Source organism: Schistocerca gregaria, chromosome 2 (assembly GCF_023897955.1).
Source record: "Schistocerca gregaria isolate iqSchGreg1 chromosome 2, iqSchGreg1.2, whole genome shotgun sequence".
Lineage (NCBI taxonomy): Eukaryota > Metazoa > Arthropoda > Insecta > Orthoptera > Acrididae > Schistocerca > Schistocerca gregaria.
The window spans coordinates 447,763,888-447,782,659 of record NC_064921.1 but is presented as its reverse complement, the minus strand read 5'-3'; the positions used below and the strand labels follow the sequence as shown (position 1 = coordinate 447,782,659).

At 37.7% G+C, this 18,772-nt stretch overlaps 1 protein-coding gene across 2 annotated transcripts in view; it reads right to left on the bottom strand.

Annotated features, from left to right (window-relative positions):
* The window catches only part of LOC126325538 (phenoloxidase 1-like), a 279,076-nt gene extending 265,659 nt beyond the window's left edge, over nucleotides 1–13,417 (bottom strand). Inside the window, exons 1-3 of one of the 2 annotated variants that reach the window (XM_049995249.1) lie at nucleotides 13,276–13,417; nucleotides 13,055–13,136; nucleotides 4,630–4,767 (exon numbers count right to left, since the gene is read on the bottom strand). In XM_049995249.1, coding sequence (XP_049851206.1) covers nucleotides 4,630–4,767; nucleotides 13,055–13,114 — 198 coding nt within the window. In that variant the 5' untranslated portion in view covers nucleotides 13,115–13,136; nucleotides 13,276–13,417. The remainder of the gene's footprint in view (nucleotides 1–4,629; nucleotides 4,768–13,054; nucleotides 13,137–13,275) is intronic. The other variant, XM_049995257.1, reaches the window with a different exon arrangement.
* Between the last annotated feature and the right edge of the window lie 5,355 nt (nucleotides 13,418–18,772).

Genomic DNA, 18,772 nt, shown 5'->3' with positions numbered 1-18,772 from the left:
TGACCAAATATTCATCTCAGAAACAAATTACAGATTCACAAGCATAGTACTGAGCATGGGTTATAGTGATCATGAGACACAGCTGCTGTGTATAGAAATGCCAAGAAGTAGTAGCAGTTCTGAAAAAGTAGATGAAAAAAAGAACCTTTTTCGAAGATAAGATTAGAATTTTTAATCTCTTACTGACAAAGGAAAACTGGGAAAGAATTGCCACTCAGAACAATATTGATAGCATGTACATGAGTTTTCAGAGGATCTTTCTTCACTATTTTAATGTAGCATTTCCAACAGTAGTAAAAACAATAAAACCTAACAATAACAAGCAATGGGTAACTAAAGGCATAAAAATTTCCTGTGAGAGAAACAGATTTCTGCAGTACTGTTGTAAGAAATACAGAGTAACCCAAGAACTCACAGATTATTCAACAGCCTGCAAAAGAATCTATGGCAGAGTGGTCAAAGAGACAAAAATTATGTGGAATGACAATTTGAAAATAAACTCATGAAACAAAATGAGATCCACGTGGAGAATTATAAAGGAAGAAAGTAGTAGTTGACCGGTATATTTGAAACGGCAATACAAACTAAACGAGCAGCGATAGAAATACACCGTTTGTTGCAATATGCTTGGGACAACAGTACATTTTCAGACAGACAAACTTTCGAAATTACAGTAGTTACAATTCTCAACAGCAGATAGCGCTGCGGTCTGGGAAACTCTATAGTACGATATTTTCCACATATCCACCATGCGTAGCGATAATATGGCGTAGTCTCTGAATGAAATTACCCGAAACCTTTGACAATGCGTCTGGCGGAATGGCTTCACATGCAGATGAGATGTACTGCTTCAGCTGTTCAATTGTTTCTGGATTCTGGCGGTACACCTGGTCTTTCAAGTGTCCCCACAGAAAGAAGTCACAGGGGTTCATGTCTGGCGAATATGGAGGCCAATACACGCCGCCTCCTGTATGTTTCGGATAGCCCAAAGCAATCACACAATCATTGAAATATTCATTCAGGAAATTAAAGACGTCGGCCGTGCGATGTGGCTGGGCACCATCTTGCATAAACCACGAGGTGTTCGCAGTGTTGTCTAAGGCAGTTTGTACCGCCACAAATTCACGAAGAATGTCCAGATAGCATGATGCAGTAATCATTTAGGATCTGAAAAATGGGCCAATGATTCCTTTGGAAGAAATGGCGGCCCAGACCAGTACTTTTTGAGGATGCAGGGACGATGGGACTGCAACATGGGGCTTTTCGGTTCCCCATATGCGCCAGTTCTGTTTATTGACAAAGCCGTCCAGGTACAAATAAGCTTCATCAGTAAACCAAATGCTGCCCACATGCATATCGCCGTCATCAATCCTGTGCACTATATCATGCAGCAATGGTAGCGGCGCTGAGGGGTTGATGCGTTTGAATTTTGTATGGATAGAGGTGTAAACTCTGGCGCATGAGACAATACGTGGACGTTGGCGTCATTTGGACCGCAGCTGCAACACGGCAAACGGAAACCCGAGGCCACTGTTGGATCACCTGCTGCACTAGCTGCGCGTTGCCCTCTGTGGTTGCCGTATGTGGTCGCCCTACCTTTCCAGCACGTTCATCCGTCACGTTCCCAGTCCGTTAAAATTTTTCAAACAGATCCTTTATTGTATCGCTTTTCGGTCCTTTGGTTACATTAAATCTCCGTTGAAAACTTCGTCCTGTTGCAAAAACACTGTGTTCTAGTCAGTGGAATTCCAACACCAGAAAAATCCTCTGTTCTAAGGAATAAACCATGTTGTCCACAGCACACTTGCACGTTGTAAACAGCACACGCTTACAGCAGAAAGACGACGTTCAGAATGGTGCACCCACAGACTGCGTTGTCTTCTATATCTTTCACATCACTTGCAGCGCCATCTGTTGTTGAAAATTGTAACTACTGTAATTTCGAAAGTTTGTCCGCCTGAAAATGTACTGTTGTCCCAAGCATATTGCAACAAATGGTGTATTTCTATTGCTGCTCGTTTAGTTTTTATTGCCGTTTCAAATATACCGGTCATTTTTGAAATACCCTGTGTAATTAACACTAGAAGGCTCAAAAGTCACAGGCCCAAATTCAGTTGTGGAATAATTCAATGAATACTTCACTTCACTAGCTGAAGACCTCATTCAAGTACACTGTCAAGTGACCAGGCTCAAGTTTCTCCAGCAAGTCAGTGATCTCGACTGCTACGTAATATGTATGTTTATGAAACAAACCACAATAAAATTATAAGTAAAATTAAATCATTAAGCAATAAAATTTCAAGTGGTCTCGATGAAGTTCCTGATTTCTTTAAGCATGTGGTCACTACATAGCCATTTCGCAAACATTTTCAACCTCTCTTTAAAAACTGGTGTTTTTCCAGATATTTTTGAAATAGCAAAAGTTTCACCACTGCTTAAAATATGCTCTTCTGAAAAACTATCAAACTATTGACCCATATCTTAGTTAAGTTCCTTCTCAAATATTCTAGAAAAACTCTTCTATGACAGGCTTTTAAGTTTCATAAATAAATATGCATGGTTTTACAAAGTCTAAATATACACCGACAGCAATTTTCGAATTCTTAGACTGCATTTTAATAGCCCTTGATAAACATAAATTAGCTGCAGGTATTTTTCTAGATTATCAAAAGCTTTTGACATCCTGGACCATAATATTCTGCTCGAAAAATTAGAAAGACGAGGAGTAAGAGGTGTAGGACGTAGCTGGTTGTGTTCATATCTAAAAAAAAAACGCAGGCAGAAAGTATCACTTCAGTGTGGATTCCACAAAATGAACAAAACAAGAAACAACTCCTTTCTTTCTAGCGAATAACCAATAAAATACTATGTACCACAGGGCACAATCTTAAGTCCACTACTCTTCTTCATTTCTGTGGACAACTTAGTTGAATATATGAGTCCCACTAAAACTACCCCATTTGCCGATGAGACCAGCATATTGCTCACTGGATCCAGTCCAGAAACTTTGCAGTCCACAGCAGAAAGTTCTATGAAAAGCCTTTCTAAGTGGTTCAGAAAAAACAAACTCATTATTATTACTGAAAAAAACTTTGTGTGTCGATTTCATTTAATTCCTCCAACTAATCAAATTTCTATTCAAACACAATGATCCCCTAGAAAATATAAGTGTCACAAATTTTTTGGGTCTATGGGTTCAGCGATATTTAAAGTGGGACACACATATAAACAACTTGACTATAAAACTATCATCTGTGTGCTATGGCCTAAGAATTTTTAAGGCTGCAACAAACAAACAACAGCACTGTGGGCATACTATGCACAGTCCCACTCACTAGTCCAATATGGGATCTTTTTCAGGGGATACTCAACTCACAGTGTAAAGGTTTTTAGAATAGAAAAAAAGAGGTCAAAAAATAATTTGTGGACTTAAAAAGATGGAGTCCTGTAACTCCCATTTTACTGTGCTTGGTGTTCTAAACGTTCCAAGTTTATTCATTTATGAAACTATCTTGTTCATTAGAGACTACCTCCTGAAAAGAGGCGAATTGCTACAGAACAAAAATGTACACAACTGTAGTACCAAAGGGAAATGAAATATACATGAAAAATATCGCAGAACAACCACCTATCAGAGAAGCATAATTAATATTGGTGTAATACTACAAAATAAGATACCAGAGGAAATAAAAAATGCTACTCATCCAATATTTAAAGCTAAACTAAAGGCATTTCTAATAAAGAACTGTTTCTATTCTGTCAGAGAATTTCTGAATTCATAACAAAATTAATTGTAATTTTTAATTTGCCAACTATTTTGTTGATACTATGTATTATTGTAACTTATCTTGGACCTGCCCAATATCAATTGTGCAATTTGTGCTGTATGATAAAACTGGACCAATAAAAAATCAAATCAAATCAAATTTACTAGGAATCAGTTTTTAGTATACAAAGTTGTTTCAACAGGTTCCACTAGCTGATGGAATTAATGAATTCACAGTACTATTAATTTGCTTTACACACCTTTGGTCTCAGAAAGATATATACAGGTCATCTGCTCCTTGGGAAATTCTGTTATCACAGTGTAAATGTAAAACAAGAATATTGCAGATACTACCTGAATCCAATGACAATCAATAGAAATAAAAATTCAAGATTCATTTTAATATATTGTGTTTTAGGTCTTCTTCATACCCATAAAAAATAAAATTCTGCATACTTTGGATTATTATAGTTAGCTGGTATCCCTTCATACTATCACACTTACTGTCTCCCTACTTAGAAATAAACATAAAAAATAATTGCAAAAATTATAACATCAAATTGTGAAGCAACCTAGATATGGAAACAATACTGAAAATGAGTTTTATAAGCAACTTACTTTTTAAATAAGTTGCAGTTTCTACCATATCTAGCTCTCTATTTGACAAGTAGATTTAAGTATTTGTTTCATATTCTGTTGAGGCAGATACTATTACCTAAATGTTTTAATATTGCAACATATTCTAACATCTTATTACATGCTATGTGATCAAACCCCACAAGATCTTTCTTCCAAAGTCAAACAAACTGAAGAAGCAACAATAAATTAATAAGGCAGAAAACAGTAAACTATAGGGTACTCACCAGATATGATACAGGCACTTTGAAAGCATAATTTCTATTTACACCTTTCAAAAAGGAAACAGGCTCATGTAAATGTTCCATCAGCAAATGCATATAGTTCAGTTTATTTGCCTGATTGACTGGTCGTAATCTCTGTGCCTAAAAGGATAAACACATGAACAACCATTGTAAATAACTTTATTCTTTTGCTCATACCAAAGCATTGAAGATGTGTACTAACAATGATTTACCAGTATTCACAACAAAGACTCATTTTAAGAAATACGGCAAGAAGATCAGAAGAATGATAAATACTGGGTATTTTACAATCATTTGAAAACATAACACTCCTCAGAATCAAATATGATACCTAATACAGAGCAGCCAACAGGAAAGACTGGAGTTTCCATTCAGGTTCATGCTCTATATCTAACATTTTGTATGGTTTTCCCTCTACATCACAACTAGTAGGTCTCCCTCATCTTGAGGTCTGTCAGTTCAGTCTCATACAAAATCAACTAATGAACTATTATAATACCACTGAGGTAGATTAAAACAAGAAACTGCAAAAAGGTGGGAATTTAAGGAGATGGGACCTGGATAAACTGACTAAACCAGAGGTTGTACAGTGTTTCAGGAAGAGCGTAAGGGAACTAATGGCACGAATGGGGGAAAGAAATACAGTAGAAGAAGAACGGGTACCTTTGAGGAATGAAATAGTGAAGGCAGCAGAGCATCAAGTAGGTAAAAAGATGAAGGTTAGTAGAAATCCTTGGGTTACAGAAGAAATATTGAATTTAATTGATGAAAGGAGAAAATACAAAAATGCAGAAAGTGAAACAGGCAAAAAGGAATACAAACGTCTCAAAAATGAGATCGACAGGAAGTGCAAAATGGCTAAGCTGGGATGGCCAGAGGACAAATGTAAGGATGTAGAGGCTTATCTCACTAGGGTAAGATAGATACTGCCAACAGGAAAATTAAAGAGTCCTTTGGAGAAAAGAGAACCACTTGTATGAATATCAAGAGCTCAGATGGAAACCCAGTTCTAAGCAAAGAAGGGAAAGCAGAAAGGTGGAAGGAGTATATAGAGGGTCTATACAAGGGAGATGTACTTGAGGACAATATTATGGATATGGAAGAGGATGTAGATGAAGATGAAATGGGAGATACAATACTGCGTGAAGAGTTTGACAGAGCACTGAAAGACCTGGGTAGAAACAAGGCCCGGGAGTAGACACCATTACATTAGAACTACTGACGACCTTGGGAGAGCCAGTCCTGACAAAACTCTACCATCTGGTGAACAAGATGTATGAGACAGGCGAAATGCCCTCAGATTTCAAGAAAAATATAATAATTCCAATCCCAAAGAAAGCAGGTGTTGACAGATGTGAAAATTACCGAACAATCAGTTTAATAAGCCACAGCTGCAAAATACTAACTCGAATTCTTTACAGATGAATGGAAAAACTAGTAGAAGCCTACCTTGGGGAAGACCAATTTGGATTCCATAGAAATATTGGAACATGTGAGGCAATACTGACCTTACGGCTTATCTTAGAAGCTAGATTAAGGAAAGGCAAACCTATGTTTCTAGCATTTGCAGACTTAGATAAAGCTTTTGACAATGTAGACCGGAATACTCTCTTTCATATTCTGAAGGTGGCAGGGGTACAATATAGGGAGCGAAAGGCTATTTACAATTTGTATAGGAACCAGATGGCAGTTATAAGAGTTGAGGGGCATGAAAGGGAAGCAGTGGTTGGGAAGGAAGTGAGACAGGGTTGTAGCCTCTCCCTGATGTTATTCAATCTGTATATTGAGCAAGCAGTGAAAGAAAAAGAAGAAAAAATCGGAGTAGGTATTAAAATCCATGAAGAAGGAATAAAAACATTGAGGTTCGCCAATGACATTGTAATTCTGTCAGAGACAGCAAAGGACTTGGAAGAGCAGTTGAATGGAATGGACAGTGCCTTGAAAGGAGGATATAAGATGAAACGAGGATAATGGAATGTAATCGAATTAAGTCGGGTGATGTCGAGGGTATTAGATTAGGAAATGAGACACTTAAAATAGTAAAGGAGTTTTGCTATTTGGGGAGCAAAATAACTGAAGATGGTCGAAGTAGAGATGATATAAAATGTAGACTGGCAATGGCAAGGAAAGTGTTTCTGAAGAAGAGAAATTTGTTAACATCGAGTATTGATTTAAGTGTTAGGAAGTCGTTTTTGAAAGTATTTGTATGGAGTGTAACCATGTATGGAATGAAACATGGATGATAAATAGTTTAGACAAGAAGAGAATAGAAGCTTTCGAAATGTGGTGCTACAGAAGAATGCTGAAGATTAGATGGGTAGATTACATAACTAATGAGGAGGTGTGGAATAGAATTGGGGAGAAGAGAAGTTTTTGCACAACTTGACTAGAAGAAGGGATCGGTTGGTAGGACATGTTCTGAGGCATCAAGGGATCACCAATTTAGTATTGGAAGTCGGCGTGGAGGGTAAAAATCGTAGAGGGAGACCAAGAGATGAATACACCAAGCAGATTCAGAAGGATGTAGGTTGCAGTAGGTACTGGGAGATGAAGAAGCTAGCACAGGACAGGGTAGCATGGAGAGCTGCATCAAACCAATCTCAGGACTGAACACCATAACAACAACAAGCATTGAGGATCACAACTTCACTGTGGGTACAGAAACCACTACCCCATTATTACCTCTGCTTCCTACACACTACAGGGCATAGAGATTTATTTGTAAAAGTAAATATATAAATAAATAAAATATATGAAAACCATAGGATGCTATACACATGGTAAAAGGTCACCAGAACTGATGAGTCGTGGTGCATATGTACACATAGGGTACACTCATGATTACAGTAGACAGGATGTGGGTATGCCAACAATGCACGTGGTGAGGTATTTGCATTTAGTGGTGTGTAAATGAGATGAAATTGGACCCACATTAATTTGAGCCTATGTCTCCCCAGTGAACAATAAAGTAACTGTAATCATGTGAATCCATTTATTCACCTTCTGCACCCAGCAGGTGACCTGTACGAACAGCAAGATAATGAAACATTCCATCATTCAGTACATGTGTTAATACTGTTTTAGATACACTCCAAGGGCATGAGGGTGTTTAAGTTGTGCCATGAGCATCTAATCTCAATCATACTGACCACATCTGCACCTTGAATCTAGTTCCGCAAATCACTGTGTGTGCTGCTTGAATGTCATGGACTATGATGGCTCCCCAGCAATATATGTGTCCATGTCATGACATGTTGCCATTGAAATTAGGGCAAACGAGAGTACAACAAATTACTACATAGATGGCTATAAGTCAGTTGCTCATCAGTCTATATTTGATGTAAATAAAATAGAAAGAAACTTCCACATAGGAAAAATATATTAAAAACAAAGATTCCAAGACTTACCAATCGGGAAAGCACCGGTAGACAGGTACAATAAAATAGCACACGAACACACACACAAAATGTACAGCTTTCACAACCAACGGTTGCTTCTTCAGGAAAGAGGGAAGGAGAGGGAAAGACGAAAAGATGTGGGTTTTAAGGGAGAGGGTAAGGAGTCATTCCAATCCCGGGAGTGGAAAGGATAGGTATATACTCGCCCACACACACACACACACACACACACACACACACACACACACATATCCATCCATACATATACAGACACAAGCAGACATATTTAAAGGCTTGTGTCCGTGTATGTATGGATGGATATGTGTGTATGCTAGATAAGATGCATAAATGCATTAAGAGTAATGAATATGGGGAATGAATTTCAAGATATTAGTGTTTCAACAAAAATAGTTTACTGGAGGAAAAGTTGGATAAATAAATTTGCAAAATCAGACAAAGTTGATTTCCTAAAACTGAAACAATGCTGTATTCATTCTACACTGACAAAGGCGACTAACAACGAGTTAAAAAAAAAAATTGACTTTTCAGCCTGCTCTATGTATAAATATGGAGTATTCACTAAGACTGTTAACAAAAAATAGAAAAAGGAAAAACATTAGATTTTAAACAGCACACCAGTTTAAAATGAAAAATGCTAGAGATCTCTAGAAATGGAAACAATGCAATGGACTATTTACAAGTTGTAAACCAAATTATTATTGGCTGAAGAAACGAATAAGTGATACCACTCTTGCACTATGACAGTTGGGTGTTATGAACTGCTCCTATTACACTTACAAGGGACACATCCCATCACCACCCCCCTCAGATTTAGTGGTGAAGTGGCTCAGTGGATAGCCCATCAAAAACTGAACACAGGTGAAGCACGAAGACAGAAGATTAGGTACTGAAGTGTGGGGGAAAAAAGCAAAATATAAACAGTGAACAGTCCAAGCTCAAGTGTAGCATCAAGTGAACTGCAACAACCACAGCATTGTGGTTGTGTGGTCACAGTGTTGGATTGTAAAGTGGGAGATCTGTATTCAAATGTCCCTTGTATCCTGTTTTTCTGTGAACTTTCCATCCAGCCACTGAGTGTCTGCTCTCTTTCTGTAGTCTTGGCAACTGTCATAATATATATTGGTTATAATATATTAAAAACAAAGATTCCAAGACTTACCAAGCGGGAAAGCGCCGGCAGACAGGCACATGAACAAAACACACAAACACACACACAGAATTACGAGCTTTCGCAACTGGCAGTTGCTTCGTCAGGAAGGAAGGAAGGAGAGGGGAAAATGAAAGGATGTGGGTTTTAAGGGAGAGGGTAAGGAGTCATTCCAATCCCGGGAGCGGAAAGACTTCCCTTAGGGGAAAAAAAGGACAGGTGTACACTCGCGCACACACACACACATATCCATGTGCGGATGGATATGTGTGTGTGTGTGCGCGAGTGTACACCTGTCCTTTTTTTCCCCTAAGGGAAGTCTTTCTGCTCCCGGGATTGGAATGACTCCTTACCCTCTCCCTTAAAACCCACATCCTTTCATTTTTCCCTCTCCTTCCTTCCTTCCTGACGAAGCAACTGCCAGTTGCGAAAGCTCGTAATTCTGTGTGTGTGTTTGTGTGTTTTGTTCATGTGCCTGTCTGCCGGCGCTTTCCCGCTTGGTAAGTCTTGGAATCTTTGTTTTTAATATATTTTTCCCATGTGGAAGTTTCTTTCTGTTTTATTTACATCATCATATATATTGGTTATAGAATATTAGTCTTGTGGTAAGAATAAATTACCATACAGTTAAATGTGATGAATAGTGAGGGCAGTTGAGATGCCACAAAGATGTCTCCCACAAATGAAAACAACAAATAAGTGGGTGTGAACCATGCTACAACAAAGAAATTTATGAGTCAACCCTTCTTAAACAGAATGCAAGAGTCATTGTGGTACTTGTGTAGAACAAATAGGAGGTACATACATCTGGAGGTTCCTTCCTTACATCTCACTGTTGCAAACAGGTGTTAAACCATGACACAGACACAAATTTGAATACAATGAACAGATATGTTAATGATCGGACATACAGTTCACAGTTTTGTGATAAAGAAAAGAGGGAAATAAGGGAGATTTGAGGCTGCACATCTTGAGCTTTGACCACTTACTGTTTCTATTTTTCTTCTTTTTCCACATTCCAATATACCTTCTTTTCATTTTCATACTTAATCTGGGTTCAATTTTTGACAGACTATTCGCTGGGCCATCTTACCACTAAATATGAGGAGGGGTGTGTTGGGAAATTCCCCTGTTAGCAAAACAACATTGTGTAAAGGGAAAGAAGTGTCAGCCTGAAGCTCTGAGACCATTTCACAAGAAGATGTATTCAGAAAAATGGACAGCTTATTAAGGAATCTGACAAAGCAGAAGAAACTAGCTGGCACCTCTGAAGGATGAAGTTGGGCGATACTGCAGCTCTGGCTAGGCTCCTTTAGGAGTTGACTAAACAAGAAAAGAAAAATGAATGAAGTCATAGGCCCCCATTGTTAACACCTGGCCACTACAGCCCTTTCCCTTCTGGGCTGGATGGGCTGGAGTGAAGCACTTCTTGATTCATATAATTACCTAAGTGATTGGGGGACTTTTAAAATACCTGTGATGTTTGGTGATGGCAAAGAAGTCAGACATATTTATACTGTTCACGGGTGGGAGAATAGTGTAACTGGTTTAAAGCAAAAATCTTCACCTTCATCTTGCAAAATTCATATAATGGAATTCCAAATTCAAAAAATTACTTACATTTACCAAAAGTAATAATCAATGGATGCAGACTAAATGAGACTCTGAGTTATCCAAGAGTATAACAAACTGGATAGCACCAGTATGTTGGTAACCTAACAAAAAGCTCAGTTCAGTAGATATTGCACTTAGAAATATCTCTCATCCTGGTGACCAGAACGCCAGATTTACGGCAATTGTAGCATATATTACCTCACTGTTGTCCAATGACATATATTTATTTTACAGAAGAAGTTCAATAACTGAACATCTTACAGAAATGTCTTCAGGTACACTTGTCTTAACATAGAATTTTCATCACACAATATTTGTGTGTATAAAGTAGCTATCAGGCTAGGTCATTAAGGTGAGGAGCATCTGAGCAGCTTGTTTTTCTAAAAACAAAAGTGACCATTCTGTGATGAATTTAATATGCCATAATAGCTATTTTTTGCCATATATTTGTGAAGATTACAATGTACCAATAACAACTCACAATAGTTAATATTTAAACTATCCAACTGCAAAAACAGCTTCTTTTCTAGGAATTTGATTTCCACTTGACAAAATGCACTCACTCATTTATTGTCATATAAAATACAACTGCAGGAAACTAGCTATATTTAGCTCTTATTTATTATGGCCTTAGTTTTATTACTGGAGCAAAGCAAAGAAAAGTAGAGTTTAACATGTTTTGACACTTGGTTCATAGAAATAGTTTATAGTTTATACAACTAGCTCATGCAGCTTACAGATGATGAATTGATCTGCCTTCAGAGTTGAGCAGTCAGTGTGTCTGACTGACACACAGAGGAGCCAGCTTTGATTCCCAATATTACGAGGGACTTTTCAACTTAACTTTGTGAAGCTAATTCAGGACTGAATGTAGAAGCTCCAAGATTGAGAAAGCTGATACCGGCTAGGAGGCCAGTGGCTGACAACATGCACCTCTTCACCACACTCAAACTAGGCCAGTGGCAGAGGATAACATCAGGGCCAATCGGCATCATGTAGTCTCCAGGCTTAATTATGGAGTTCCTTTTTCAGTTGTAGGCTATATCTTGGTTGGAATTAATTTTGTATTCAAGGTATTTGAATAATAGTAAGAAGTAAAAGCTGATACTGAATACTGAGATTTCAGTTTGTTAATATTTCTCCTTTGTGCAAAAGTATAAGAAGCAGAAACATAAGGGTATAGCAAGTTAACATAAGACACAATTTGGTATGAAAGGTATACTTCCTCCTACAACATATCTGCATATAACAAAACAAGAATTTCTTTTATTAAAGACTTGTTGTACTAACAAATATTCCCACTTATAAATCATGTCCACATTAATCTTATAAGATTTATTAGAAGTGGAAAGTTAGCCATGTGAATTGTATGTTAACACAAAATAACATTATATATTTAAAATATTGTGGAAGTGTCAGCCATGACACAAGTAATACTGCTACGTGACCAAATATTAGAAACAAGTTCAGTAGAAAACTTCAAAACCATTAGCACTGAAAAAAGTTGTAAAACATTAATAGAGATTAGCTTACAAGCCCTTGGTCTGCACAGTGATTGCATTATTTTCATGTAAATTACAATTTCTGGAAATCAGCTTTGTTTAAGGAACACAAAGAAAACACTTTCTAGTTTTAGTACAAGAACTTGTGAAAATTAATGTAGAATATCACAAATCAGTGTGTCTTAAGACCAAAATTGATTTTTCAGTTTGGAATTCCAGTTAATTTTAAATCTTCTATGTTAAGTAAGATACATAAGGTCAATATGAGGCATTTTCTGTTACTAATACAGTAAATATGGAACAACAGTGACAAGACAGAATTTTTCATCATCAAGCTATGAAGCAATCATCATTTCTTCCCTCATTAGTCTTCTCTTTTGTTTGCCTGCTTTATCTTTTGCTAATTGTTCCTTATGAAGTCCTGCATTCTGTAGCAGTTGTATTCCTGTAGACTTTTTATTCTTCAGAAATCCACCTGCCACTATTACCGATATGATTACTATTTATTTTAATGTCATCACTATTATTTCAATTTTTCAACCATCCTGTAACTGAAAGTAATTTTCAGTGCAACTCTAACAAAGATTGCAAGGTGAAGTTTAATATTTCATGCGCACGCACACACACACACACACACACACACACACACACACACACACACACACACACACACACACACACACACATTGCATAAACAAAAACAGAGATATGGTAAATGTACTTACTTCCACAACTTTTAAAATGAGTACAGAGGCAAATAACAGCAAAAAAGCTTTTTGATCCATTTTTGTTATGTTTTCCCTGAAACTTTTTTTCAATAAAATCTGGAATCACTTTCCATTCGCATTAACAGAAGACTTCTGATTGAAAACCTATCTAATAAGTACAGGCAGTACTTATGTACTATATTATCAAACAGAATATTACATGCTTTCTAAAAACTTACTGCCCAAATTCAGCAATATAATTCAAGTTAAATTCGGATTACATTAAAAAAATTCCTTATACACGCATCAGACTTCTGTGTAGCAGAAAGTGAGACACATATGAAGACACACATCACTCCTACAAAATGCAAGCATTGCAATAACTTATCAGGTCATTTGCCTAGCTACTCTTTTTTTGCCCTTTGATATGCAAGCTAAGACAAGCTGGATGCAGTGTTAGCTAAATTTGTTAAAATGTTTGTTCAGTTGATAGCAATGGTCTTGTATCAGTCAAATGAAATCTGGTTTTAGTTCCTTCATTTTATAGTTCTTACTTAGTGCTTTTCTAAATTATGCACTGTATTTCAATTAAATTTTATAAGTTTCTCAACATTAGTTACTTGGTTAAAAGAAAAAGAAAAACAAGCATCAGAATTGGAAAATTTACTTCTCAAACTAGGTATAAACTGTCAACACATAGGAGCTTTCTTGATTTCAACCTCAGGAACCTAATTATGACTATAATCAGTTTTAATTCTTTAAAAGGGATCTAATATTTTTATGACAAAAAAGGACTGAGTCATTAATAAATAAGAGCACATTTATTTATCTTGTTATACTCATCAACATGACAGTTTTTTACAAAATTTGAGAGTTAATATGACAATATGAATTTTAAGATTTTCTTAAGGTGCCTAGGTGTTTAATTATTGATCTAGAAGGGAGTTCATAATCTATATCACATACTATCCTTACCTCACAACTGAATGGAATAAATACTTTCTGTATTTATATAGAACTAAAAATATTATTCCACAAGTCACTGAAAAAGGTAATTCATCAAACAAGCTAACTTTCATCACCAATGTCCTGTACATGAATCAAATGATTCAGATTATGTATGTTATGAGAGAAATAAACTACAATTCACTATTCACAGTATACAAATTAATAGCAAAATTTGCTGTAGATAAACAATTCTGATGTGTGGTTTTCACTTCAAATTGCTGTTAATAATACTAGCAAAATGACTTGAGCATTCTATTTACATATATTCTTTGACTCGTGCTCTTCTGTTCCTGTCAGAGTTACACCCTGCCTTCTGCAGAACAATATGGCCTATGTCTCTTGTAATTTAAATAATAATGCATTACAAAGGCTAAGTTACTACTAATGTCAATGAAAATGTATCCGTTGTTTTGATTGTGATTTATTAATGAGCTTTGTACCAATGTTTGCAGCATCAGCAAAAACATTATGTGCAGTTTTTCAGTATAAGATGGTTCATCATTTATAATCAACTGAAATAAGAGTTGAATATTATTGTATCCTAAGGCACACTAATAACAGGCATAGTTCATTGTTAATGTAATGTATAGTTAAATTTGGAAGAGTTGCTTATCCTTTGTTAACTTACACCTTTGACATGTTCCACATCATTCTTGATAGAAAATGAACGTGTATTGAATATGAGATTGTGACAATTTCCGACAAAAAATCCTGACAACAAGCTTCCTTTCATTAGTAGTATCTCAACCAGATTAGAGATTTCTTCAACATGTATGCAAATGTTAGAATGTATGGTAACACACTCAAGGGCACACTGAGAAATTTGCTCAGAGTTATCTAGTCATTATCAAAATGTGCAGTCTATTAAAAATAAAGTACACCAGCTTGAAGTTTAACTACAGCCCTTGAACAGTGTACTGGTATTCTATACAGAACATTGTTGCAGAGACAATGAAATGCAGCATAAAGTCTACCATCAAACCAATTTGCAAGTTGTTACTCTGTACTGCTATTCTATAACATTAAAGAGTAGGGTATAATGTATTTATATCAAAGGTGACAAACATTTTAAGGGTAGAGAAGGTCTGTTCACAATTACTGTAGACAAAAATTCTGAATTTGCAGGCATTGAATTAACCACGCTAGTCATCTACAACAAGTTAATCATTCTGTATGTGTGTTGCTCACCCAGTGGTAATGTGAACACTTTTTTCAACAAATTAACTGAAGTCCTGAAATGGGTCTCAGCCCCCAAAACTAACATAATAGCTGATCTACCTTCACTCATCATGCATGCAATTTCAAGGATCACTCATCCATACAGTTCACAGGCATGCTTATACAAGCCACTGCTGTGTGGTGGGAGGTATGGAAGTTGCTCAGTCAACCCCTGTTAGGCTTGCTGCAGCAATGGGGATGCCATTGCAGCAGTACAACCTTCGACTCAGCGTCACGTGGTGCATCATTGGTTATGGTCACAGCAGCAACAGACCAAGTCACAGGAGTAGCCATGTGCTTCCCTTCCATCACTCCTGTACTGCTTTGTCCAGCATGAGTGTGCTGCATGCCCTTAAAATTGGACTGTTTGGAGCAAGTGTCGAAATAAGGGACACACTGCATCAATGTGTAACTCCTCTTCAAACGTGGCAGACACAATAGTACCAATGGACATAAACTATATCTCTGCAATGACTGTCTCCCCAAACAAATTGTTTATTGGCATGTATGTGTTTAATAAACCATTACAAATGCAAGTGGACACAAGAGCTGAAGTGACTTTAGTAAATGCACAAGCATACATGGTCATGGGTCCCCTCCCCTCATACGTTTCACAAAAGTTGGTTAGCTACAATAAACAGCAATAAACAGAAGATCCTGATCCTTGGTCAGTTCTCCACTCCTCTTTCTTACAAATCTGTTGTTCACCCTCTCACTTTCCGTGTTCTGGATTATTCCCATACTGCAGATGTGTTCGAGTTAAATGTGTTTAATGCTTTCGGTTTCTCCATTGCCAATGAGGTAAATTTACTGCCAGATCAAGTTCCGTATCAGCAACTGGAGTCCCTCTGCTGTGAGTTTTCATACTGCATTCCCTTGGTTGTGATTGTACTATAGGTTTTCGGGCCCACATTACCATTAAAGAGTTCACCCTCGTTTGTTTTTTTCAGGCATGGCAGATGCCTGTCAAATTGCCTGTTGAGGCTGAATTAGACAGTTTGACATTGCTCAATGTCATATGGCCTATTTCTTCCAGTGAATGGGCTACACCACTGGTCATCATTAAGAAGCTGATATGGAAGCTTCACCTCTGTAGCAACTTCATTGTCGTGATTAATGCACAGTCCGTCATCGATACATACCCTTTGTCCCATGCTGATGAGTTGCTCGCAAAATTAATCAGCAGCCCTGTGGGTATCTTTTACTACATGGCCAATGCTACAGTGTGCACAGGAGTGTCTACATGTTGATTTTTCTGGATCCTTCCTAAATCAATATGGGCTTGTTGTAGTGGATGCCTATTCCAAGTATCCCTATGTGGCACATTGTCCCTCCACATCCACAGCAGCCACTATTTTATCCCTGTCTAAAACTTTTGCAACTGAGGAACTTCCATATACCTGGTTACCATACCATGGTTACCTATAATGGCCCCCAGTTTGTTTCTATAGAATTTGCATCTTTTTTGTCAGCCTAGTCGTGTTCACCACCTCACAGTTCCCCTATTTCATCCTCAACCTAATTGTGAGGCAGAATGCATGGTTCAGACAGTCAAAATTCAGATACACAAGTGATCTGGCAGGTCCTCTGAAGATACTTCAGACCGTATTTTGAGTTCATACCATTTCACTTCGGTGGGGGACAAGAGCCCTGCGGAGCTGCTACATGGCCGCCAACCAGAGACCCTCCTTCACCTGCTGCATCTGATGCTGCATTCACCATCATCATAAGCTCTGCAATGGCTTTGGCCATGTGCACCTGTCTGGGCTCATGGTTTTGGCCACAGGCCTAACTAGGTTCCTGCCATCATTGGGTGTCACCAGGGCTGGTGTCTGCAGATCGTCCATACTCCTGATGGAAGAACATCCAGTCACATCAACCAGCTGTGGGTGTGCACAGTGGGGTCTGTTGCAGAGGGACCACTACCTCTCCCACTCCTGCCACCACCAATGCCTGTTCCTGTGTAGCAGACAGTCTTGTTTGTCTCACAGCAGGGGTCACTGCATGGTGGATCACTGTCTGGGGTACCTGCCTCTGCCCCCACTTCTAGACTGGCATCACGAGTGGAGCCCCCACTGCATCTAACACTGCAGTCGCTGCTGCCTCTATTTCTGTGTCCTGTGTGGCCATTATTTCTGACACCCCCAACGATTCCTCCAGTGCTGAACACTGAACTCAATGAGGACATTGCTAGGGAGCTGCTGTCACCAGTCCTGCTCTACGACCTCTCACCAGAGGAGGGACAATGTACCAAACCACCCACTCATCACTTGTGCCACTATTTGCTGGTGATTGCCTGCCACATGCTGCTGCAGCAGCCTCTGTCATTGGGCAATGGAATGGATATCAGTGCTTTTTTTCTGTACCATGCATTTTTTCTGTATCATACATTTTTCCTGTACCATGTATTTTTCTAAGCCTAATGCTTTTATGCATGTATGTGGTTTTACTAGTCCCTAGAAGGGAGAACTGATGTACCTTCATTCATGACATACATAATTTCAAAGATTGCGCATCCATACAGTGCACAGGCTTGCTTATAGAGGCCACCTAGGTTGGTCCTCCTGGTGCGCTCTGGTGTACAGCCAAAGAAACAGTATTATTTAGGTGATGACAAATGAGTGCTCAGTCTTTTCTGTAACCTATATTACTGTTGACCATTCAGTGTGTTCACTGCTATATGCCACTTGTATTTCATAGTTTCTTACATTGAATGAATCAAGTACTATGTTCCGTAAATCGTGTCTGTTCTTGCAAGAAAAGAAATATGTGGAGACATGAATATTAACACACATGTTGAAGGGGAAATTAGTAATAATTACATAAATGCAAGTGATTGTGGTCTTCCTACTCATTACTGTCAGGTAATGAAGCGCAAGTGAGACTTGGTAAGACAACCAAAACTGCAGGCTTACAAAAGGATCTTCTCAGAATGTAATATACACAGGCTATTAGGGCATTGGCAGATCTAACCTGTGATGAATTTATGTGGAAAACAATGTAGATGTATATTATATAAATTTTTCACATTGTTTAAATTTTCTTTTGACAATACATTTTTAAATGTAACCACTTCTACAGTAGCAGCTAAGAAAATAAATGGATAACCATGGGTATTAGAAAGTAATCCCAGACATTCAAATTTCTCCGTTCTTTACAAAAGTACTACACTAATCAACAGTACCTACATTACCATCACAGGTATACATATACAAATGGGGGAGGGGTGCTGATTGCTGAAAAAAAATCATTCAATGACAAAATAATATACCATGCAGAAAATAAAACCAAGATTCACAGCACATTGTATATTAATACTAATCTTTCACTAACCCATGTAAGACTTAAGTTCAAAATCATTTATCTTTCTGTATGAGAATAATCAAGTCTCTGGCTAATAACATGTCTGAATCATTAGTCTACATATTTAGAAAGTGTATTTTTCAAACAATGGAAAATGAAGGATGGAATGTAACAACTGACATAGTCCTGCAAAACCATCTCAACCAA